The sequence below is a fragment of the Eptesicus fuscus genome, chromosome 1 (genome assembly GCF_027574615.1).
Source record: "Eptesicus fuscus isolate TK198812 chromosome 1, DD_ASM_mEF_20220401, whole genome shotgun sequence".
Lineage (NCBI taxonomy): Eukaryota > Metazoa > Chordata > Mammalia > Chiroptera > Vespertilionidae > Eptesicus > Eptesicus fuscus.
The window spans coordinates 110,913,415-110,940,120 of NC_072473.1; the positions used below are offsets into that span (position 1 = coordinate 110,913,415).

Consider the following 26,706-nt stretch of genomic DNA (forward strand, 5'->3'; position numbering starts at 1 on the left):
AGCAGTTAGGCATCGATCAAGCTGGCAGGGGAGTGGTTAGGGGGTTATCAGGCTGGTAGGCAGGCGAGCAGTTGGGAGCCAGCAGTCCCAGATTGTGAGAGGAATGTCCGACTGCCGGTTTAGGCCCGATCCCACAGTGATCGGGCCTAAACTGGCAGTCAGACATCCCCCGAGGGGTCCCAGATTGGAGAGGGTGCAGGCTAGGCTGAGGAACACCCCCCCTCTGTGCACAAATTTTGTGCACTGGGCCTCTAGTGAACTAATAATTATAAGACACCTAAGATGTCAGTCATCCTAGTGCTTAAAGGATTTCCTGTAATGGTTTTGTTATTGGTGGAAGTGGAGTTCTTGGGGTGCCCCAAAGAAATGAATTTCCTGAGGATTCCCATGGGAGGATGCAGTTTTGTGGAAAGCTTTATTAATGATGTAAAATTAAGGGGGTTCCCCTCCAAGGTCCTATCTTTGTCTGTCCTGCCATGGAAGAAGTCCAATCTTGTCTTCCGCAGGGCCAAAATTAAGGCCAATGTGCATAGTTTATGTTCCATATTACAGCCCAGTCCAGTCCAGTCCAGCATCTGGTTAGCTTAGCTTCTGTTCCAAGCTGCAGTCCATTGTAAGTGAGCTCTGCATGGCCATAGGCCATGCAGCTGCTTAAAACAACATGGCTGTGGAGAGAGAACATGCAAACACACCACTGGTGATTGCTATTCATAGAGCAAGAGAGAGCAAGAGCACAAGGGCAAACAAAAGAGGGAACTCTTTGGGGATTTTTTATTACTGATTTCAGAGAGGAAGGGAGAGGGAGAGATAGAAACATCAATGATGAGAGAGAATCATTGATCAGCTGCCTCCTGCACGCCCCCTACTGGGGACCGGGCATGTGCCCTTGATTGGTTTCCAACTCAGGACCCTTCAGTCCATAGGCCGACGTTCTATCCACTGAGCAAAACTGGCTAGGGCTTTGGAGATTTTAACCAGGAGCTTCTTCAAACTAACCAACCAACTTTCCAAGATTTCACATGCTTCTGATGGGGCCCACCCCCTAGCCAATCCACTATTCCCCAGGCTAGACTGACAGGCAAGCATCTCCCCTGCACCACCCTGACTTCTATTGAGCATGTGCCTATCTCCCCTCCCCGCCCACACCTCCCCACAGTGAGTACCTGGTAGGGGAAACAAAGGGTATTAAATCCCCTTGGAGGAAAAATGCTGAGTCGAGCTGTAGTTTCCTGGTATAGCTTCCCAGGTGACCATACTTACAATGTCTGACTTCCATTTGCTTTCTTTTCTTTATTAATATTAACCAGCTAGTTACTACAATAATAGTTGGAGAGAGATTTGGGGACAGAAATAATGCTGCAAGAGTTTATCGCAACCCTTAAAGAGTGTGCAGCCTGGTTACTGACCAAAAAAAAGGGCATATGTAAAAATTCAGGGAAAAGAGCCAAGTACTGACTCTAAGTGCACTTGTGGCTCAGAAAAGGCAAAGAGCAAGTTCATTTGGATGGAGCCTCAGGCAATGTAAGAGCCTTTTGGTGGTGCCCAACAAGTGGTCAAAGACAGCTACTAGAGGAGGTAAAGAGTCCATGTGGACAAGATTCGGATCATAGAAAGGAGGAGGGAGAGCATCTCTATGTGCCTCTTCCTCCTCAGTTTACTCCTCTCTTAGCCATTTCTACACTCCACCTCATGCGACTCACAGCACCTCTGCCTTTTTTATTCTTTCTCCTCCCTCTCTGCTCTTTCCTCCATTCTCCTTTCATCCTTTCTTTTCCTTACTATCCTCTTGACTCCCCTTTCCTCCTCCTAACTTCTACACCCCTTCAACCTCTACTTCCCCTCATTCTGTTCTCATGAGTCCTCTTTGCTCCCCTATTTCCAGTTTCCCTCAATCAGTTGCCAAATCAGCTTAAATAAGTCTCAGAGGGGAGCGTTGGAACCAAGAAACCCTAAACAAGGGTAACCCCAAAACTTAAGCCTGGGAAGAGCAAATGGATCTTCAATGCCCCTTTGAGAAACCACTTGTCTCTGATTCCTCTGTCTGAGGGTCCAAATACTTCTACATATGTGTGGTCTTTACTAAACTGTGTCTTTGGTACCCATCGCTTCTCCTTCCCACATCCTTGGCTTTAGTTTTGCCCCTCTAACATCTATGTAACTGCTTTTAGGAAATGAATGAATCTATCTTACTAGCTGCAAGGTTAACATGGGGCAGGAGGAGAGTGCTTTGTAAATGTTAAAAAAACACACACACCAAAACAACCCAAGAAAGTATTGCCAAGAGCTTCAATAGGACAATAAAGTATTTCTAACACAGGTATGGAACAGTTAAGAATCCAGGCAACAGTGCTGGCTGGGTGGCTTATTTGGTTGGAGTGTCATCCCATTCACCAAAATATTGCCAGTTCAATTCCAGGTCAGGGCACATCCCAGGTTGGGGCACATATGGGAGGCAGCCAACTGAAGTCTCTCTCTCTCTCTCCCCCCCATTCCTCTCTCTAAAATCAATTTAAAAATAAAACAGCATATTCTCAGATGAGTATTTAAAAATAAGAATCCAGGCAACAGGACTGAGGAAACAAGGCTTTCAAAACCAAATTTAAGCAAGGCAGTGAAGCATAGACATTAAGAGCATGAGTTCTACAGTCACCCTGTTGGGAAGTTTGAATTCCAGCTCTATCTCTTACTAGCTGTGTGGCTTTGGTAAAGTTGCTTTCCTTTTCTGTACCTCAGTTTTTTAATCAATAAAAAGAGGATGACAATAATATTACCTGCCTCATGAATGGTGGTAATAATGAAATGAATTACTGCATGTTATCACTTAGACTCATGTCTGACTTATAGCGAAGGGTCAGTGAGCACTCGCTATAATTGTTTGAGTGTGATAGCATACTGGACTTCTCTGAGGATTTTAAGACTGCTTGATCCATGAGTCAGATCTACTCACATGTTTTGGGCAGGATGTGTTCCTCAGTACCTAAAAAAGGTGACCTGGGGTCAGGTAGAGAGCATCACTCTAAGCAATTTTCAAAACCAAGGGCAGTGTCACTTGTACCTTTACCCCCAGAACCACATAATGTGCATGTGTACTTTCCATGGGTCTAAATGGATGAAGGCCAATTAAAAATTCCCCATAACCTTGCTAAAGCTGACTCTGAGTGGATAGCTCTCTCAGTAAGGCCATAAAGGTCACCCACACTCCTCAGCTAAATTGATGGAATTTATCATTCTGAAATCATATGTTGAACAAGTGCATAGATCCAGAAACTTAGGCTTCTGATACCATTTAATACTGAAAATTATACCTGGAAAGACACAAAGAAATGCTTGGATGTAAAATTATAGAGAGCAAATTTAAAATGTAAGCAAATAGAGAACAATCTAATTTCTCCTTTGTAAACCTTCAACTTCTCATTCTATCTAATATAAACATTAGTTAGCTCTGAGAACCCCTGCTTCTTTTGTGACTGCCTAAGAATTAATATAAACCTGCTTCTTTTGTGACTGCCTAAGAATTCCACAATGGGGGTGGAATTTTTTAACTCATGTTCCTGATTCCCTTTCATATCTTTAACCTGGTGGTATGGGTATAAAGAATGCCAGCCTCGAACCTAAGACCAAGTTAAAAGATGTGTTCGGCCATAGCTTTGTCTTAGCACCCGAGTCTGGGTTGGGGCAGTGAACATATCCTTGTGAATGGTGAACAGCCCACTGGCACAGCCTTTACAGGCCTGGAGTCTTAGGAGGGGTTCTCAGAGCTAACTAATGTTTTCTTAAAAGATCCCGAAATGTGTGTGGTGTAACACATGTTTTATCATAGTTATTCTGGCTCTGCGAGTGCAATGAAAATGTTAGCCTTGGCATATCAATCGTGTTTTACAGATGACTGTAATTTCCTGAATGTCAAAACTCCAAATTTTTCTACTAAGCAAACTTTTCAGTGGCAAAACACATTGCCTCCATAATGTATCACTGTGGGCAGGAAAAATGAAATCTTTATGCAGTGTATTATGAATCAATGAGGCATTGAGATTCTTGGAAGGGTGAGTGGACTCCGGAAAATGAAAAACTGCTGCTATTCCATCTCTACAACCACCGCCCAGGGAGTGGAGGCTTTGGCGGTAGTCAGCATGTGGGCTACAGAAATATTGGATTCAAGTTGAAACCAGTTCCTGCCTTTCCCTCATTTTGATGGGATAAATGTCACTGTAAATACAATGGTAGTCAGGGCATTTAACAAACCTCCTAACATGATTCCCTTTGCTTCTAAGATAATGGCTCTTAGTTATTGATAAAGGAAATAACTTTAAATGTGAGAGGACTGCACATTTTATTAAGAGAAAAGTAATATGGATAGCAGATAATTGTGGGATACTTACCAGGTGTCCTGTATCATGATAAGCACCCTACATGGGTTATTTCATTTTATAAATCACGACAGTGTGAAATGGGCGCTCACAGATGAGAAAACCAATACTTAGAGGGTTAAGTAATTTGCATAAGGTTACATAAGCTAGGGCTTGCTTCCAGAACTGTGTGACTCCAGAGACTGAGCTCTTAACTACAAAGCATTTATCAATGGCTGGCCTTTTCTCATGACTCTGGGCCAGCTAGTCCATGAGAGATATAAAAGGTACATGGCCTTGCCCTCTTTTCAAGATGCCCATAGCCTCGGACGGAAGAGAAGACTTAGACATGAATACCTTACATTACAAAGTCAAATGAACAGGGTCCGTCCCCTAAGAGAAGTCCAGATAACCCTTTCTGGAGGTTCAAAGGAAGGCATGTCTGCCTCAGATGTGGACATCACCAGGAAGGGAGCCTTGAGAAGACAGTCCTATTTGAACAGACAGGTAGAGAGGAGCAGACAGTGTTGTTTGTGCCTGGGGGACAAATATAAGCAAAAGCAGGAAGCAGCAAAATGAAGATAAGGAAGAAGAGTTTGGTTTGGTTAGAATGTGGGAGTCCATGTGCAGAGGATCAGAGATAGGATGGAAGATAAGACTAGACCAGTAACTTAGTGATAAATCATGAATATTATTCATCTAAAAATCAGCTGGGTAATATTCTCTGCAAAGCCTTGTTCTTCACCGTTTACATCTTTGCTTTTACATTTATTTTTAAACCAGATATTTCTTTTGAACATTTAATTTTTTTTTTTTATTTCAGAGAGGAAGGGAGAGGGAGAGAGAGAAACATCAATGATGAGAGAGAATCATTGTTCGGCTACCTCCTACACACTCCCTACTGGGGATTGAGCCCACATCCTGGACATGTGCCCTTGACCAGAATCGAGCCTGGGACCCGTCAGTCCCCAGGCCAACACTCTATCCACTGAGCCAAACCAGCTAGGGCTAAACCAGAGATTTCTGACAGGATCTTAGCCCCAGCAAAATTCTAAGGGAATCAAGTTTGACTTAGGCGTCCTTAATTTTTCTTCTCAGCATTATTTTCCTTCCTTGAAACTCAGTGACCATCTCTACAATGCCCTGCACACACCCTTCCTCCTCATCAATGTGGCACCTGATTATTAAATCCATAGGAGGGCTATCGTAGAGGTCATTTACAGCCCCCCCCCCCCGCATCTAAATGACTGGTAACTCTTCCTGGCTTATGACCCTCTACCCTTTATCCCCTGCCCCCTCCAGATACACATGAGGCAGATACTAAAACCCAAAGAATAAACCTCCCATTGTGGTTTTCTAGCCATCCATGAGAGGAAGGGGCTGTGCTCCCAGCACCCCTGAAAACCATGCCACCCCTACAGGCTGGCCCTGGTTGCAGGTCCTATTTTAGAGTATTACGGAAAGCTCTGAACTGCTTCATGCTAAATTCATTTCATTCTCAAATAAATGAGCCAAGTGTCACAGGGTAGCAGAATGAGTCTAAATGTCTAGACATGGGTTTCAGACTTATGTAACTTGATGACTTATGAGCTGTGTGATCTTTCACCTCTCTGTGCACTAATATCTGCACCTATTAAATGGATTGGGCCTATCTGTTTCACAGGCATGTTGTGAGGATCTAATGAGAGAGGAAGAAAATGTGCCTTCCTAAAAAAATTACCATAGATACATTTTTAGAAGAGGACAAAGAGGGTGTTGTCCCTTCAAGAAGATTTGGAATAATAAATAGATCTTTAATCCTTGAAAAGGAACTTAGAAATACAAATATTTCACATTTAAGATCCTCAAAGGTGAATCATTTGTCACCAGACGTTTGCTTGGTACAATGAAATGCAGCAACACCAGCCTCTCCAAAATGTACCTGCCCATATTTCAACTGTCAACACATTCTTCCCACCACACAGAAGGTGAAGGTCGATGTCTTCTCCCCACACATATTTCTAGTCGCACCTTGACTCTTGAACGTTAAATGGAAAGAGGTAGGGTAGGGCAACAACAGGACTTCAAAAATAGGTCTAGGGAGATAAATCTTGTTTTCACTTAGTGTGTTCATGACTGATTCATGATTCTGAAAAGGAAAAGAGGTTTGATCAAAACTGTCACCAAATGTCCTCATTTTAAATTGCTATGCTTTGTTCGAGCAGAAAGGGACAGGCTGCCTGAATGTGACTATTGAAGCCGCCTTTCAGCTGAATTCAATGGCCAGTCACTTACAGGCTGTGATTTCAGGAAGGCCTCCTACCTCATAGTATTTGCCCTGCTGCTGCCAGAAATTCTCTAAGTGCAGAGGGCACAGCATTGCTCCTCAGCAGGATACCTCTGTAAAATGGAAATCCTTCTAGTGTTGCTAAGTACATGACACCTTGATGAAAAGAATTTTTCTAATCTCTGTTCCTTCTAGATCTAAGATTTTGAGTAACCTAAGCTGAGAGAGTCCAGCAGGGATAAAGCAAGAGGCATAGGACAGGGCATAGAGAAGATTAAAGGACAACATCTTCTGGCCATCATGAAGGAAAAAAGAAATATTAACTAAGCGTAAGATATCAGTCTTGTGGAGAAATGTTTAAGGTAAAGGGACCTTCTTCACCCTGTCAGGTGGTATTTTGTGTGCAACAGTCTCTTCTGACTGGAGAATTCCAAAATTGGGGCCTGAGGAACTGTAAGAATCCAGAGAAAAGGTAATATTGGAAATAAGGGGCCTGTGTGACTTGCAGAATAATGCTCCTGGGCTCTGATTAATGGTGAATGGCCTGGGAAGAGGAGCTGAAGATGTACAGTGGGAGAGGGCAGAAAGGGCCATCCTGGGCAATTCAAGGCTTCATGGTACACATTCAGTCAACTGACCCACCAGTCTTCAATCCCATCAAGTGCTGGGCCTGTGCTGAGAAATAGGAGATGTGCCCAGTCATCTTGACCTTTAGGAATGCACAGCCTGGTTTAAAAGACAAAATACTGTATCTGTTAAAGTACAACAGAGGATAGTGAGAAAAACACTGAATTGGGAGTTAGGAGACTTGGGTTCTTGTCCTAAAGCCACTGCTGACTAGTTGTGTATCCTTGGGCAAATCACTTCCTTTGAGGCTCAATCAAGTTCCTCTTCTGAAAAACGGTAATTTTATTTGTTGTTCTATGTACTTTAAAGGAGTGTGTAGGAAACTAAAGAAATAAGAATGGTGAGCCATTCACCTTTTCTCATGAAACTTCTGATTGTTATTCACCTGGCTTCCCTCCCTCCCTATTTCCCTCCCTCCCTCCTCCTTCCTTCTCCCAGGCACTGATATCAATGGATTTTCTTCAGATGACCTTTTTGAAAAACCATTGTGGGAAGGGGGATGTCATTTAGAGTAATCATCTGTGGCTTTAAATCCAACTTGCTGTGAGTCACTATCTCTGAGAATTAACCTCAATTGCATAGAGAAAAGCCAAGCCAGGAGGCAAATCTCTGTAGGTGGTTCATGTGGCATGTAAGTGAATCTGACTCCCCACTGACATCTTCAAAGTGAATGATTAATGGAAGAGTCTGAGGGTGGTGCCACATTCTAGCATTTGCCTTAAGTTGGAAAATCAGTCAGATATCTCTGTCAGTCTGAACATTGACTTTTAGTCCTTCTTTATGGCTTTCGAATCTTGCACTAGAGAATAAGGGAGCTTCTACTAAACAGAGGGGCTCCATTTTCCTGAAGCTGATGATTGTCAGTCACCTTGAGCATGATATTCTTTTGTTTTGTTTTGTTAATCCTCACCTGAGGACATTTTTCCATTGATTTTTAGGGAGAATGGAAGAGAGAGGGAAAGATAGAGGGAAATCGATGTGAGAGAAATATCGATTGGTTGCCTCCTGCATGTGCCCTGACCAGGGCCTGGGAAGGGGAGGAGCCTGCAACTAAGGTACATGCCCTTGACCAGAATTGAACCCGGGACCCTTTGGTCCGAAGGCTGGCGCTCTATCCACTGAGCAAAACCGGCTAGGGCCAGCATGATATTCTGAAACCTGAGGAAGGAGTTACACCGTGGGTTTTGGTTCACGACTCTGCCATAAACAGGCCATGTGACCTCAGAAAAGCCCCTATCATTCATTTCTGGGCATTGGTGTGCTCCTTGGTAAAGGGATTGGACCGATTGACTTCCGAAAGGCCTGCCAGCCCCGCTACCGTATAAAATATGCGTCTGTTGCATGGCTTCCATCAGTTCCCTTCACAGAGGCTTTGTGTTTCAGCAGGTGGGCCAGTTTACACGACTAGAACATGGCTCTCAACCATCTAGAGAGCAGCCCTGAGCTCCGCCTATGCATGGAGGGAGCTATGGAGTACTCTCAGGCTTCTTGCTCACTGAACTGCTCCTCACTGTGACTGTAGGATGGCCGCACCCCTCCTCAGTAACATAGAGTCCCATTTTGCACAAGAAGGTGCTTTTAAAATGCCATTTAAAAAAAAGAATTTACACTCTGTCAAAAATTGTGAGATGTTTATGCGTTCACCAACCAAATGGAACCATGACATATTTCACAAAATACATAGCTGTCTGGTTTCACGTACTGTATGTAAGCTTGCCCGCTCTGGCACATTTTGGACAGGAACAAAAATATCTTTTTCTCTAGGACTCAAGACATCACAGTGTGATATTCACTTGCAACCTGGAGGAGCACTCTGTGACTGGGGAGGGGCTGGAGAGGGTAGTTGGCCCCCCAAACTTCCCAATGCTAAACAGCTGATTTCAGGATAGGTTCTCTTTTTGTCTTAAATGGGAAACACAGGTAGCCAGAGTCTTTTATCTATACCTTGAAAAATAACCTCTGACACACAGAAGTTACAGAATTCTTGTACGCTTTTAGCACTAACAGAACCTTCAAAATAATTTCTTCTGCTCAAGCAGGGTCCTCTTGTTTTTGGTGACCTTTCCTGTACTCACTCAAATGTGACATCAGATTGTTTTTTAGGTAGAGAGGTTGGGTGGGGGATTAGTGAGGTTTCTTTCCATTCACAAAGTTATCACTGTAAAGAAACACGCTGTACCTGGTACTGTATACTGTATAATGCTTATTTCCACACACATACAGCATAACCTTGTTACCCAGTAGTTGTACCTTTTGCAGCCTCAATATCTGCAGAAAAAAAACTCTCCCAGGGGAAAGGAGGAACAACCCTGCCAGCCCTTGAAATTCTGAATGGTTACAATTCCTTACAGTTTAAGTGATTAACAAGGTCTGCTTCCCACACAAAAACCAGGGTTTTCACTTCATCTCTCTCATCACCTTAAAACAGTATTAGAGCTCATTAAAATCAACCCACAACTCAAGAAAGGCAGCCTTCATTTAAGGGATAACATTTCCCCTGTGCTGTTCTGGAAAATAGCACAATGCTGAGAGCAGACATTTATCTTGACTAGTTTTCTTCTAACGATTTCTCCAAAGTGCACTTGAGGTGCCTGCTTCCCAGACAGCAGGCCCAGGTGAATGAGTGCAACTGGCTACAGCCTGCTCAGAATTACCTTAAATGATATTTATTGACTGCCTACCATGTGAAAAAGCCCTGTTACCTGATTCCTTGTCTTTGTGGAGGTCCCTAAAGAAATATTTCCATGTGTCTCTGGATTTCTCACAGTCTGCAGATGGCAAGGGAGCCGGCTATCTGGTTTCCTCGTCTGTGGAATGTGAAGCTTGAGCTAAAATGGTTGCCAACTGCATCCCTCTGCTGGCCCCAGCACTGATGTGCCCAGATCCCATTCCTAAGGCTCTATCATGGGTACACCAAAACCACAGAATCAGCCACTTTTTTCACATCTTGGCATATCCAACTACATCCTACTTTAAACGTCTACTCTGACCAGACTAGTTGTGCCCTTGGGCTGTGCACAGCAAGCACACACACTCTGGAGGATCAGATGTGCCTGGTAATGAGGATCCAAAAACCAAACAGAGCATCAGCCAGGGCAGTGGACAAGAGTTGTGCTCAGCAGTTACACAGAGCTGACAGACATTCACTAGCTGTGATTTTAGATGGTTAAATAAATTATTATAGCTAAATACCATTATCTGTTTAACAACAGCAACAATAGTAATAGTAACTGGTATTTATTGAGTGTTGTATCCCAAGACAGACCTAAGTATATATATGTGTGTTTGTGTACACACACCCACACACGCACTTAACAGCTGATAGTTGAATTGATGTTTCTGTCCTTAACACATTGGAATTAATAATTATTCAAAGTGTATATACATTTTGGGGGGATACTATATAAATATTAGAGGCCTGGTGCATGAGAATTCATGCACTGGAAGGGGGGCATCCCTCAGCCTGGCCTGCCCCCTCTCACAGTCCGGGAGCCCTCAGGGGTGGGAGGTGACCCAGCAATCAGGGGAAGGCGACACCCCATCACACCTCTGCTGCTGCCACTGCCAGAAGCGCAAGCCTTGGCCGGCCCTGGTTACCTGAGCCTCAGGTGGCCCTGGGTGGCTGGGCAGCTGACATCTGAGGCTTGCCTATGCCTCGGGCATTGGCTGGGCAGCTGCCATCCAACGCTTGCCTGTGCCTCGGGCCGACCCTGGGCTGCTAGGGGACTGAAGGGACTGGGGGACGCTGGAGGCAGGCCCATGGAGTGGCCGGGCCCGCTGCACACCTGCCACCCCGGCGGGGGTGAGGGGACTGGGCGCCGCCATCTTGTGGCTGTGGGCACTGCCATCTTTGAGGGTGGGGCGGTCAATTAGCATATTCCCTCCTTATTGGCTATGGGCACTGCCATATTTTTGACGGTGTGAGGGTCAATTAGCATATTCCCTCTTTATTAGATAGTTGTGTGTGTGTGTGTGTGTGTGTGTGTGTGTGTGTGTGTGTGTATATATATATATATATATATATATATATATATATATATATATATATATAAAATTTCATCTTCATTGATACCCAATGGTTTCCCCCACATTGTAAGTGAGAAAAACAGAAGCAGAGAGAGGTTAAGTTATTTGCCCAAGCTGACACAGCTAGTAACTGCCAGAGCTGTAATTTGAACCCAGGCACTCTGGCTCTAGAGTAGCACTATCCAACAGAAATATAATGTAAGCCACATTTATAATTTTGAATCTTCTAATAGGCACATTAAAATGAAGAGATACAGGTGAAATTAAACTTAGTAATATATTTTCCTTAACCCAATATATAAAAAATATTATCATTCAACATGTAATCAGTATAAGTAATAATTAATGAAATATTTTATCTTCCTCTCAGTCTTAGTCAACCTTAGTACATGTGCTTGAAAACACTTAAAGCACTTATTTTGAAGTAACCACATTTCACGAAGTTCACTAGCCATATGTGGCTGGTGACTATACACTGGGTGGCCAGATTATTATGATCTCTGAAAGTATAATAATCTGGCCACTCAGTATATATATATATATATATATATATATATATATATATATATATATTAGCAGCCCAGTGCGTGAATTCATGCATGGGTGAGGTCCGGCCAGCCTGGCCAGGGGGAGGGGACATGGGCGGTTGGCCGGCCTGCCAGCTGGTCGAACTCCTGGTCGAGGGGACAATTTGCATATTAGCCTTTTATTATATAGGATATACACTGAGTGGCCAGATTATTATGCGTTCAGTGATCATAATAATCTGGCCACTCAGTGTATATTGGTTGGACAGTGCAGTTCTAGAATGGGCCTTTTTAAAAATATATATATTTTCTGGATTTTAGAGAGAGTGGAAGGGAGAGGGATGGAAAGATTGAAACGTTGATGAGAGAGAATATCGATAGGCTGCCTCCTGCACACCCCCTATTGGGAATTTAGCCAGCAACCTGGGCATGTGCCCTGACTGAGAATCCATCTAGTGACCTCTTGGTTCATGGGTCGATGCTCAACCATTGAGCCACACTTGTCGGGCTAGAATGGACCGTCTTAATCATTACATTCATTGTGCGTAAAATGAAGGCACTAGCACCGATTTAATGTGGTTTTGTGAGGAATCATCTAGCATAGTGCCTGGCACAATGTAATCACCTGTTAAATCATAACATTTATTAGTAGCTCTTCTGCTGTACTGTTTGCTCACATTATAATGCTTCCTACCCACCCTACCTCACACCTACTTAAATCTTTTCTATTCATTATGATATCAGCTTTCTCCTCCTCCATGAAGCATTCCTTGATCATCATATAGCATAGTAAACTCTCCTCTCTGACTAACTTTGCACTTATTTTAGCCCTTCCCTATAGTCAAACTTTACCCCCCACACTGAATTTTGGTCCTGCCTCCCCAACTAAATTGTAAGCTCTTTGAGAGCAAGTGCTCATATGCATATGGCTTTCACACTACTGTGCCCACAGCTCTAATTTTGGCAATTTGGGGGTTACCCAAAGTTGGTACATTGATTATGGATAGATTAAATATCTGTCTTACAATTCAAGGCCAAGCCCCTCAACTTTAGGGCTAAATGAATACTATATCCCCAACTTGTGCATACCTGTTCCCGAATTGAATGTCACAAAGGTACCAGTTTTATTACTTATTAATTGACACCTTGAACATGTAGTGTTTTGTAGTGGATGTACTTTCCAATAAAAAGGCAGGACAGGAACAGTAGATTCCCAGTACAAGAGACACTAAGGATGCTCATCTTAAAATGAAGACATTAACCATGCTACTTTCCAGTGGTGGCACTTAGACATTTCCCAAGCCTCCCTTCATGGGGCCCTAGCTTCCTTATCTACACACCCAAGGGGGATTTCTGTAGAAGTTCTTTCCACCTCAAAAAGCACAGTAAGTATTAATGAACCGAGACTCACAAAATAATTTCAGAATGCAAAAAAATTCAGGAGGCATTGTAAGCTGCAAAACTTTTCATGCTGCCAAGCAATTGAATGAACTCTGAATGAAGGCTGGTAACTATGGGTCATAAAGCTTGGAATTTCACATCTTGTTGAAGAAATCAGCTTTTTCACTGTTCACAAAAGTCCATAGATTTATGTACTTTGGAGCCTACTGGGCTTTGGGAAGGAAGAGAGCTAGATTTATTTCAAAAGAAGTAAATATCACCGGGACTTATTATGTGAAGAATTCCACATTGGGTTTGAATTTACAGACATTAGAAATCTTGCTTTCTTCCTTTTCAATGAAGAAGAAAACATAATTTTCCTACTTTGTAAGAGAAAGGGGAAAAGAAGAATGGCATAGAAAAATGTCCTTCTGTTTAATGTAAGCACATTTGTGTCCCCCCACAATACACAAGATAGGTTAGAGGGGAAAAATCAATTAACTAAGCTGTTAATAAAGTTATTAGCTTATAAACACAAAACTATTCCTTTGGGTGAGGTGTAAAGAATAGCAAAAAATCTCTGCAAGAAGAACTGAATAGCTTGTTTGGTGTGTACATGACCTGTAGCCTCTTCCAACTTGGTTTTGTATCCAGTATTTACCTGGAGTGGTTATGTCTTGCTAAGGACTGTAGGCAACCCACTCAAAGAACCAGTGAAAATTTTGTTTCTCTTATAGATCAGTGGGCTCCCAAGAGTTGGTCCTTCTCCTCACATCTCTTGGGTTGCCCAGAGATCCTGACCAAGTCGTGAGCCCATAACATCAACTTGAGGAGTAAAGGGAGAGGTTCAGTGTCCAGATCATTTGAGTTTTCCTAGTGTTGTAAAGACAATCAAATCAAATCATGGGTGGTGCTGCTCTAAGTAACCCATTCTATGTGAAGGTGATAGCTCACCCTTCTCACTAGATAAAGCATGACTAAGCCACAAGACTGTTGGCAAATGTACCAAAAAAACAATACATGAAGTGAGTATCCACCCATTTCAAAATAGTCCCCTCTAAAAGTCCTACACTTCTTTTACAAGACTGCTGCTTCTGCTGATCACAGTGTTTATGGAACTCTTCTTTGGGGACTGCCAGTATATGAGTCACACAAGAGCAGCAGTTAAAGTGGCAACTCCAGGGCTTGAGGGATCCAATCCCATCAGAGGCATATTTCCCTTTGATTTAATTACATGTGCTTTTGTTTATTCTGTGCTCATATATTAATGTTGTTTGATCTGAAAGCCATGCAGTGGAGGGTCCATGCGGTTGGTTCAGACATCATTAATCGAGGAAGAAGACCAGACCTTCAGCATTAATGACTCAATGTCATATATAACTCTTACTGTTTGGAGACTTTACTTATGACAACTGACCACAGTTCTTATTTTTCTACCACTCACCCTTGATCCAAGAACAAGATGTGCAATGGTTGAACTTAAAAAATCCAACACAAAGCAACTAAGCTACGGGTATAATAAAATCTTTATTCCTATTGATTTGGGCTACAAATTTGTTCCCTTTCTTAAATTAACTTTTCATTGATCACTCCTATGACCTTAAGTGGTATAGTTTTGCTGGCCTTCTTCCATTAAAAAAAAGGCTTTGATACTTATTCCCCTTTGAGTAGCACAAGAAAAACCTTACTGTAGCCTTTTGTTAACGAGTGGCCTTAAAGTAAATCTTCCAGCATGATCCTCATAATTTTTCTCAGGAAAAGTTCCCTGGGTTTTCCCTGGACAGAAATGGGCATCCTTAGGGCTTGTCTAAGGAGTAGAGTGAGGAGCTCAGACTTGCTCTTGGGAGCAAATTTGGCTTACCCACACTCTGGGTATTCCCTGGGATCTCTGAGAGACTTTTGATCTCTGAGGCCACATGTGTGGGACAGTGGTTCTCAAACTTGGCCATGCATATGCCTCAGAATTTCCTGACAGGATTGTTAAAACAGGTTGCCAGGCTCAACCCCCTAGTTTCTGCTTCAGTTAATGGACTCAAGAATGTGCATTTCTAACAAGTTTGCAAGTGATGCTGATGCTGCTGATCTGGGGCCACAATTTGAGAACCACTTCTTTAGTTTGTTTGTAGAGGCAGAACTAATGGGTTTGTGTCCCAGGACTGGAATGGGAAGAATATATGTTCTGGAGTCTGAGAGAACCAGGTTCAAGTCTAAGTACCCCTACTTGTAGCATGGCCCTGAGTCGATTCATTCTCTCTGAGTCTCAGTTTCTTCATCCTTGAAATGGGAGTGATATTATCTAATTCACAGTATTGTTGGGAGTTAATGTATAAGTAAGTGCTAGGCACAAGCGCCCCCAGCTCCTGGATATGCAATTGGTATAAGGAAGTGCTGTCTCTCAAGAGCCTAATATTTCCCCTTCATGAGGATTAGTGAGATCTTTCAGGCTTGGTTTATTTGCTGTCCTAGGTAATTAACAAACACAAAGACAGGATCTATCAAACTACACACCTTCAGCCCAGCAATATTCCTTGCACTTAGACTGATTCCCAAGGGCTACTGGCTCACTTGTGACTTGTGGGCAAATTCTTGCCTCTCTCAGGACCTTGAGTTCCTCACCTCAAAAGATAAGGGTTTGACCTAAGTATTTTTGTTATCTCAAAAGTTCCTTCTTGTTCTGAAAGTCTAGGATTGCATGACTTAGTACTCAGGTACTCATTGCAGGATAATCTGTAAAAATAAAAAAAATGTGATTCTTGTTTTTGTCCATTTCCTTACATTTAATATTCTTAAATTCTCCAGCCTTCTTTAACAGTGGGATGCTGCACAGAACACCAGGGGCAGCTGCTAAATATTACTAGATGTCCTTTATAGCTAGATCTCTTTAAAATATTCCATCACAGATATAAAATGGTATATCTGTTATTTAATACTGACATCTAGTGGCTTTTCCTTATCAAAGAAAAATATATGCATTTTCCTAGTTGATCCTAAGCTCTGCTGCTTCTGCTGTAGACTTTCATTCAACAATCTTTTATTAATCACTTATTTGATGCCAAACATTGTGCTTGGTCCAGAGGAGATTATGATACCTGGTTCCTGCCCTCCCAGAGCTCATAGTACAATGGGAGAAGCAGAAAAATTACTATATAATTTCAGCACATTGTGATAAATGCTACAATGGGAGAATACCAGTGCAGTGGGAACAGAGGAATACCAGGGCAGTGAAGTCTGCCAAGGAAGGCCAAGGAAGGTTTCAAGGAAGAGGCAATCTTTGAGTTGAGTTTTAAAGGATTTTCCAGATAACCTACAAAGATACAGATATAAACTATCAAAGAGTGGGCCCTCCATATGCAAAGGAAAGAGGCCTGTAACATCATTGCCTGTAACCAATTTGGAAAATTAACATTACTTTTACATGCCTGGGGCATAGAATATTGAGCAGAGCTTCTCAACCTTGACACTATTGATATCTGGTTGGATAATTCTTTGTGCATTGTCACACGTTTAGCAGCATCCTGACACTCGACCTACTAGATGCCAGCAGCATCTGCCCCCAGTTGTGACAAGCAAATGTCTCCAGATATTGCCAAATGTCTGAGATTCAGAGGAGGGGAGGGGGATGTCAAATCACACAGGAAAAGGGGGAAAATGTATGATAGAAACAAGGGAGAGAAAGGTGGTTGCTAGATCCCATGTGGAGGAGCTTAGACTTCATGTCATAGATGATATGGAGCCATTGAGAGGTCTTAACTAGGGAATGACAGGTCAGATGTATGCCATAGGGGTGTGTGGAATGGATGTGACACTGAAAGCAGGGAGGTGGACCAGAATGCTGCTACAGTGATCCAGTAAAGAAGTGATGAGGGCCTGACACCAGGCTTTGGAAAGGATGGACTGAAGGGCTATTAAAGAACTAGAGTCAGGTCCGGCCGGCATGGTTCAGTGGTTGAGGTTGACCTATGAACCAGGAGGTCACGGTTCAATTCCTGGTCAGGGCACATGCCTGGGTTGCAAGCTTAATGCCCAGTAGGGGGCGTGCAGGAAGCAGCCGATCAATGATTCTCTCTCATCATTGGTGTTTCTATCTCTCTCTCCCCCTCTCTTCCTCTCTGAAATCAATAAAAATGTAATTTTTAAAAGAAAAACTAGAGTCAATAGGACTTGGGAAAAGTTCAGATGTTAGTGATGGGCAAGACAGAGGAGGCAGGGTGTCCCCTAGGTTTCTTGCTGGGACAACTTTTTCATTGGTTGCTGTTGTTTCCTCAGTTACTTATCAATGACAGGAAGAAGTTGACCTAGACTTGTACAGGGTAGCTCATTTCACTGTGTTCTGCCTGCAAAGGCATACAGAGTAAAAAACAATGGCCATTAACCCAGGTAACTGATGGGGAGTCATGTCTCCAATTTAAAGATGTGATTCCTGGTCATCTAAATTAAGTGACACGTTTAGTCACAAGATATTTCCATCCAAATACTACTAAATGAAACAGACTGAGTGTGATTTTCCTGTGACTGAACTTGACTCAATGGTTTAAAATTAAATCCATCCATTCAGCAACAACCTTTGGGGTTATGTCAATCTGAAAGGAGATTTCCAGCAACTACCCCAGACCTGCTTTCACCTGCATCTTGTTTTGTTTTGATCAGTGCCTGGATATGGGCATTGCCAAAAGGAATGACAAGATATTGTGATGATATTGGGGGGTACAATCAAAATCCAGATACATTTTGACAGGCTTAGACTTATTCTAACAAAAATAAATGGGACCATAAATAAACGGCATCAGGCTAGGACAAGGTAGATTGGGTTTCAAAATGGCATATGTGTAAATGAATGAAAGAATTTAGTTGACTGTGTGTCAGTGGTATGGCGTGTCTGCTAACAAGGCCAATGTGATATGAGGCCACATTTAGAGAAATGGTGTCAAGAGTGAGAGGGGGGTTATACTGTTCCTATTTGTTACTTGTTAGACTATGCCTGGAGGGCATATTCCAATAAAGTGGGATATATTCACAGGCAAATAAGAGGACAGAAAGGGCACTCGAAGCTGTGTAGAGAATAGTTGAAAACCATATTTAGCATAAAGAAGAGAAACATCTGGGTATTAAATGTTCTCTTTTAAATATCTGGAGCCATATGTGTGGAATTGAAAACCAATCTCTAGCCCTGGCCAGTGGTGGTCAGTGGTTAGAGCATTGGCCCATGCACTGAAGGATTGTGGGTTTGATTCTTGGTCAAGGGCACATACCTAGGTTTCAGGTTCAGTCTTGAAGATACCTGTGTCGGCGCGTGTGGGAGGCAACTGGTGGATGTGTCTCTCTCACATCGATGTCTCTCTCTCTCTCTCTGTCTATCTCTCTCTCTCTCTAAAAATCAATGGGAAAAATATCCTTGGGTGAGGATTAAGAAAGAAAGAAGGAAGGGAGGGAGGGAGGGAGGGAGAAAGGAAGGAAGGAAGGAAGGAAGGAAGGAAGGAAGGAAGGAAGGAAGGAAGGAAGGAAGGAAGGAAGGAAGGAAGGAAGGAGGAAAGAAAGAAAAATTCCTAAACAGGTCCTCACAGCCTGAAACTACCACATCTTGCAGACAACACATTTTGATCTTAAGCCCAGATCACTCTCTGAGTACTAGATCCGTCCATTCAACTCTCTTTTTAAATGTCCTGCAGGCACTTCAGACATTTTTCAAGAGATCTGGGAGGCATCATTAATCCCTTCTCCTTCCTTTCACCTTCATTTTGTCACCAAGTCTTGTTAATTCTACCTTTCAAATATTTTTCTAGTCTGCCTCCCTTCATTGGTCTTGTTTTCTACAGTAACCTAAGTTAATTTCTCTAATTCCATCTTCACACACCATACACAGTGATCATTCTAAAACACAGATCTCATCATGACACTTCCCTGCTTAAAACCTTTTGAAAGCCTCCCTGTTCCCCACAGAAGTCTAAATTCTTAAATATGGCATCTGAGGCCTTCCACAACCAGGTTTATTGCTACTTCTTCACCCTCAATTCCTGCCACTATCTCGGAATTCCTGGTAAGATGTTTTAATGCACTTCTTCCACAAACAACATGGTAGTTTATATCTCTGTGCCTTTGCTCATGCTGATCTTTCTGCCTCATACTCCATTTCTCTCTTCTTGCCTCATCTAATTCTTACTTATTTTTCAAAATAAATCACACAAACTCTTCTTCTTTCATCAGTTTAGGCTAAAAATCACTGCAAGTTGCATTCTTTGTACTTTGTACTTGCTCTAACATTATATTGAAACTAGAGGCCCGGTGCACAAATTAATGCACAGGTGGGATCCCTCGGCCTGGCTGGCGATCAAGGCCTATTGGGGGGCCAGCTGGGGAGGGATCTCAGGAGGTTGGCCAGCAGGCTCCCTCATCAGGGCCAATTGGGGGGGCTGGCCAGGTGGGAGGTTGGCCAGCCAGCCAGGGGGGTGGGGGCACGGGAGGTTGGCTGTGGGAGTGTACTGACCAACTGGGGGAAGCTCCTGCATTGTGCATCTGCCCCCTGGTGGTCAGTGTGCATCATAGCGACTGGTTGACGGGTCGTTCCAGTCGTAATGGTTGCTTAGGCTTTTATATATATAGGTACTCTGCTTAGGTTTCCACCTCTTACTCCCGTCATTGTCCCCCATGCCTGTCTCAATGCCAGGCACACATTAGGTGCTTAAACTGAGCTAACCAGTGGAAAAGTGCCACCCATGTCCCTGAGCCTATTTGATTCCCAATATATTCCCATAAGGTTGGGCTTGCATATCTTTATTTGCTGTGGGTGGAAAGACTGCTTCGCTAATGTTCCCTTAACAACTCTTCACTCTGAGGAATTGGCATTCTGCATTCTTTGCCCAGCTAAACCTCCCAGATTTTATTCTTACCTGCCTTCTCAATACCAACACATTATGCAACTCGGGAGGCCACTGGACACTCCTGGAGACCTGCCCTTTAGCAGATCTTCCTTTTAACGTATGAGATCATTTTTCAAGTAGCATTAAGTGTTTCCAGTTATGGCAATCTGGGCCTCTGGGCCTGTTTTCCCTGGAGGAAGTGGGCCATTGACAATCACTGAATCTCCAGAACTCTTGCCATCTGAATGTAGGGTGGCTGTTATCACCAGGGCAGTGTGTATGCATGCACACCTGCATGCATGCCTATGTGGAGGCTCCTAATTTCTCTTGCTGCCATGATAATCCCTAGAGTGTAGAGACTGAGGCTGCCCACATTGGTCTGCACTCACCTAATGCAGGCACTAGGGACCTGGGACTGAAAGGAGTCATACATCCAGAACATGAAGACTCTCGGAATGTCTGTCTCTGCCTTTCTGTGGTGTCTTCTCTCTCTCTCCATGTGGGAATGGTACTTACAAATCACTGTTCCTGACACTAACCCTGGTGGTTGCGATTAATCTGCTCTGAAAGGTAAGGAAGAGTTGTTAGAAAGGAGCGCCTCAGACTGGAACTGGGGTGCACTCTAGGATTTACCAGAAGATGTCACTGTAGGCTTAAATCAGGAAAATATACTAGGGAAGAACTGTCAACTAAGCATGAAGGTGACTCCACTATGGTGGTTCAAAACACCCAGCAGCCCCCATTATAATGCATACCTGGAAAAGCCAGTTGAAAGATTGATCCAAATGTGTCACTGAACTTCATAAATTTCATTTTTCCCAAATAGTCATACTAATTGTCACTAAGCTATCACCTGAGGCCTAGCATAAAGGCTTGATAACTATGTACTGAATGAATGAATGAATGAATGAATGGATACCAAAGCTTGGAGTGGAAGGAGGAAGCCCATGGGAATAGTCACCTTTGTTGGTAAAGGCTGCTGGGGAACAAAAGCTGCTACTCATTAACAGTATGTATTCACTGAGATGAATTTTAGTGGCAGCCACTAAGTCAGGTCCTAGGAAAAGCAGTGAGAATAGGTGAAGGTGGTCTTGGGCCCTCTTCATCTTCACTCCCAGATGCTTTTGTGTTCATGCTTGTTTATTCTAGAAAAACATTGAAAGTGATTAAAATTTTTTTTTCTGTAATTTTTGCAAGACACTTAGATTAGCCAGAGTTTTTATATGATCAGGCATATCCTTCTTAGTTTCCAATTTCTCCAGAATAGTAAATTAAATAAGCAATTGAAGGAGTTACTGTGATTCTGCTTTGTGCCAGGTGTAAAGGCCAAGGTACAAAGGTGGAATGGATGGTGTGAGAGTTATAGAAGGACTAGAGGCCCAGGGCATGAAATTCGTGCACTGGGGGGAGTGTCCCTCAGCCCAGCCTGCACCTTCTCCAATCTGGGACCCCTTGAGGGATGTCTGACTGCCGGTTTAGACCCAATCCCTGTGGGACTGCTGGTTCCCAACCACTCGCCTGCCTGCCAGCCTGATCACCCCCTAACCGCTCCCCTGCCAGCCTGATCGACACCTAACTGCTCCCAGTGAGGCCATCTGGTCAAGGGGCATTCTAGAATTAGTTTTAGATAACTTGAGTGTTCTAAGAATTTATCCATTTCATCTACATTATCTAAATTTTAACATACAATTGTTCTTATACTTTACTAGAGGCCCAGTGCATGAAATTCGTGCATGAGGGGGTTTCTCAGTCCCACCTGCACCCTCTCCAATCTTGGACCCCTCGGGGGATGTCCAACTGTGGGATCGGACCTAAACTGGCAGTCAGACATCCCTCTCTGAATCCAGAACTGCTGGTTCCTAACCGCTTGCCTGCCTGCCTGCCTGCTTGATTGCCCCTAACTGCTTCTGCCTGCCTGCCTGATCACCCCCTAACCACTCCCTTGCTGGCCTGATTAACACCTAACTGCTCCCCTGCCAGTCTGATCGCCCCCAACTGCCCTCTCCTGCCGGCCTGATATTGCCCCCAACTGCCCTCCCCTGCTGGCCTGATCTTGCACCCAACTGCCCTTCCCTGCTGACCTGATTGCCCCTAACTGCCTCTGCCTGCCCGATCACCCCTAACTACCCTCCTCTACTGGCCTGATCTCACCCACAACTGCCCTCCTCTGTAGGCCAATTTGGTTCTGATTGGTTGGTTTCTATGCCAGTCAGCGTCAAAAGCTCCACCTCCTAGGCAGCCATTGGTTCCTCACAGTTGACCCAGAATTGGTTCTGATTGGTCAGTTTTTACGCCAGTCAGCATCAAAAGCTTCGCCTCCTGGGCAGCCATTGGCTCCTCACAGTTGACCCAGATTTGGTTCTGATTGGTCAGTTTTTATGCCAGTCAGTTTCAAAAGCTCCGCCTCCTAGGCAGCCATTGGCTCCTGACAGTTCACCCAGATTTGGTTCTGATTGGTCTGTTTCTATGCCAGTCAGAGTCTCTGGGCCTATCAACAGGGCCTAATCAGAAAGGCGGGGCTGATCAGCAGCCCTGGTGCAGGCCTGGAGAGAAATGGAGGTGCAGCTGCTGACCAGGCCTGGAAAGAAAGAGAGGCAAGTGCTGATCAAGAGCTGCCTCAGGGGCTACGGATCAGACCCTGCTTCTCCGTGCCTCTCTCCGGGCCTGATTCTCAGCCACCTCAGCAGTCAGTGCTGGATCACCATGCCTGCAGCCATAGCAGTCAGTGGTGGGTCGCCACAGCAACCCAGCACTGACTGCAGGACTGACTTCCGGTTATTGTGGATGTGACAGACCCAGGGTTTTTATAAATGAGATGGCACAGAACCCCTGTCCTAGAAAACATAGTTTAAGCAGAAATACAAACAAGTAATTGCAATTCAGTATCAAAAGTGTTCTAGTACAGGCTAAGTGTAGAAGCGCTATGTGACACGGGCAAGAGGTGATGGCTGGCAGCAAGAGTTGCAGTAAATTTTCTCAGAAGATAGTACTTGGACTGGGACTTGAAAGATGACTAGAATTTTCCAGTCAAAGAAGGAAGATCACACCAGGTAGAGGAAACACCAGGCACAGAATAGAGGCCTACAGGATAGCTCCCAGGGTGCCCGAGTTGCTCAAAGGCCAAGACTAGGGAGAAACGTTTCCTCAGAGGACATCAGCCAACAGACTTAGTTAGTTTGGTGATTGAGTTGGTTCCTTTTGGCTCCTTGGGCATGTGTGCAGAGCCACTAGCCTTTCACATGGGAATGAATAAACTTCAAAAAAGCTGTAAGCCATTCCCCAGGCTTTCTTTAAGGAACTAAATGCTAATATTCAGTGTTTATTGTTGTTTTCCTCCCACAATATGCCCTCCCATCACCTTGTCTTTCATGCACTGCACCTGAGTGGAAATTCATTTCTTATTAAAAGCCCACCCGCTGGTTGTTTCTCCCCTTGAGTATACCTGATCACATCCTAGGCTTAATGTTTCTGTGGTAGTGTGTGTGTGTGTGTGTGTGTGTGTGTGTGTGTGTGTGGTTTTAATGTTTGCTATTTGAACAAAGAATTTTATCAGTTTTCAGCTTTAAAGTGAAGAGAATCACACAGCTAAGCCTCTGCTCTTGCTGCCATCGAGTTGTCCTTTCAGTGGGTAAAGAAAGGGGGTATTTAAAAAAAATTTACAGGTATCAGATGATACTTTTCCCGATAGGAAAATTAACTCTGTAAGTATCAGGAAAATTAACTCTGATACTTACAGAGTTAATTTTCCTATCGGGAAAAGTATCATCTGAGCAAAGACTGAAACCAAGGTAGTAGCTTGCATATATGCCATTGGCAGATACCATGTTTATTTCAGTCAGTAATTAATCACAATGTTTATTTCTGGAGGCCCTGGGCTGCTCTGCTTATCTATGCATTCCACTTCCATAATGTATAAGCCATGATGTTTATACAACCAAAATCAAAGATATCATATCAGACAATCTTTCAATGAGGTTTTGTTTTTTAATAAGATATTCTCAACCAAAGGACTTATATGCATGCATATAAGTCTAACCAATGGACACAGACACCAGGGGGGGTGAGGGCATTTGGGGGGGGGCAATGGGGGGATAAGGACACATATGTAATACCATAATCAATAAAGAAAAAAATAAGATATTCTGATTAAGCCCTAGCCAGTTTGGCTCAGTGGATAAAGTGTTGGCCTGCAGACTAAAGGATCCCAGGTTCGATTCTGGTCAAGGGCACATGCCCAGGTTGTGGGCTCAATCCCCAGTAGAGGGCGTGCAGGAGGCCACCAATCAATGATCCTCTCTCATCATTGATGTTTCTATCCCTCTCTCACTCTCCCTTTCTCTCTGAAATCAATAAAAATATTTTTTAAATGAGATGATACTCTGATTAGACTGGATAGTGAGAAAAAAGCCTTTGTGTATTTAGCAAGAAAGATTAGAATTTATGTTCACTTATCAATTCCATATCACTTCAATAAAATCACTTACTTCCACTGAGTCTCCATTTCATGATCATTTAATGGGAGTTTGCCGGTGGTGTTTTGAAATAAAATGGTTGCCTACTTAGCAAATGGGGCCACTGAAAGGATTTTGTCATTGTTTGGAGAGAGAGAAACAGAGGGCAAGTGAAGCATGACAAGACTGATGTCCTAGGCCTAAACTTTTTAAAAAATATATATTTTATTGATTTTTTTACAGAGAGGAAGGGAGTGGGATAGAGAGTTAGAAACATCAATGAGAGAGAAACATCCATCAGCTGCCTCTTGCATACCTCCTACTGGGGATGTGCCCGCAACCAAGGTACATGCCCTTGACCGGAATCGAACCTGGGATCTTTCAGTATGCAGGCCAACGCTCTATCCACTGAGCCAAACTGGTTAGGGCATAGGCCTAAACTTTTGATACCAGCAAATTAGGTGAAAGAATTAGCTATCTGGACAGGCTAGTGAAACTCAAGAGAGGAGACTACACCACAGTTCACAGGGCAAATGCCACCAATTCTCCATCATTCCCCTTTTGCCTTCCTTACCAGCCAGTGAACATCACATATGCCATACACCTCCCTGATGCCACTATGTCACCCACATCCCTGACTGTTGGTCTTTGTGCTTTTTCCATAGGAATTTCCACTATATCACCATCCTCCGAGACCCAGTGTCACGGTACTTGAGTGAGTGGAGGCATGTCCAGAGAGGGGCAACATGGAAAGCATCACTGCATGTCTGTGATGGAAGGCCCCCAACCTCTGAAGAGCTGCCCAGCTGCTACACTGGTGATGACTGGTCTGGCTGCCCGCTGAAAGAGTTCATGGACTGTCCCTATAATCTGGCCAACAACCGCCAGGTGCGCATGCTCTCTGACCTGACCCTCGTAGGCTGTTACAACCTCTCTGTCATGCCCGAAAAGCAAAGAAACAAGGTCCTCCTAGAAAGTGCCAAATCGAATCTGAAGCACATGGCATTCTTCGGCCTAACTGAGTTTCAGCGGAAGACCCAATATCTGTTTGAAAAAACCTTCAACATGAACTTCATTTCGCCGTTTACCCAATATAATACCACTAGGGCCTCTAGTGTAGAAATCAATGAGGAAATCCAAAAGCGAATTGAGGGACTGAATTTTCTGGATATGGAATTGTACAGCTATGCGAAAGATCTCTTTCTTCAAAGGTATCAGTTTATGAGGCAGAAGGATCATCAGGATGCTAGGCGGAAGCGTCAGGAACAACGCAAATTCCTGAAGGGAAGATTCCTTCAGACCCATTTCCAGAGCCAGGGTCAGGTCCAGAGCCAGAATCCTGGTCAGAATCAGAGTCAGAACCCAAATGTGAATGCAAATCAGAACATGACTCAGAATCTGATTCAGAATCTGCTTCAGAATCTGACTCAGAGTTCGAGTCAGAATTCAATCCAGAAAGAGAACAGGGAAAGCCCGAAGCAGAACCCAGGCCAAGAGCAGAGCGATAACAACACCAGCAATAGCACCAATGACTACATAGGCAGTGTAGAGAAATGGCGTTAAATGGTTCACAAAGGCTTTTGCTCACTCATCCCAAAGCACCAGTAAAAATATGGCAAATCTGAAAAGAAGAGAGTGTCCAAACACATCTTGCTTCCTTCAATTTGGAAGCTAATAAAAGTTAAGATGTTGCCTTTACAGTTGCCTTTCAATTAAATGTTATACTGTGCGTGGGTAGAACAAATTTCAATATGTAATTCAATTATCCCCCCACTTTTTTTGGTTTGTTGGAGTATTTATATAATCCAAAAGCCAAACCAGACTCAAGAGAAATTGCTCTTTAGACATTGTAAGAAGTTCTTAAATTCGTTATAAAGACAAAATGAAAACAAAATGTGACAACTTATCGCTTAAAAAAATGGACTTTAAATTATTTATGATACACTATTAAAACTCAGTCTTAGAAGCATTTTTTTCCAGGGGTTAGCATGAATATAAACATAAAAAGCCTAAAATTAAACACACAACCTTTCATTTTCTACATTTTACCAAAATGTACAAAATGAAAAATTTCTCTCCCAAACATGGGTAGTTCTATGTAAAAGTATTGGCTTTTCAAGTAGAACAGGACCATATCTTGTTATTTAAGAGATGTTTAAAATTTTAAACTTTTTCTACCTTCTACTCTCAAAGGTTTTAAACAGGGTGTATCTCATATTTACAAAACAC

The 26,706-nt window shown here is 43.3% G+C and overlaps 1 protein-coding gene across 2 annotated transcripts in view; it reads left to right on the plus strand.

Annotated features, from left to right (window-relative positions):
- The window catches only part of HS6ST2 (heparan sulfate 6-O-sulfotransferase 2), a 358,595-nt gene extending 332,555 nt beyond the window's left edge, over positions 1-26,040 (plus strand). For both annotated transcript variants that reach the window (XM_008156954.3, XM_008156955.3), the window contains one exon: positions 25,143-26,040. In XM_008156954.3, coding sequence (XP_008155176.1) covers positions 25,143-26,040 — 898 coding nt within the window. The remainder of the gene's footprint in view (positions 1-25,142) is intronic.
- Positions 26,041-26,706: the final 666 nt, after the last annotated feature.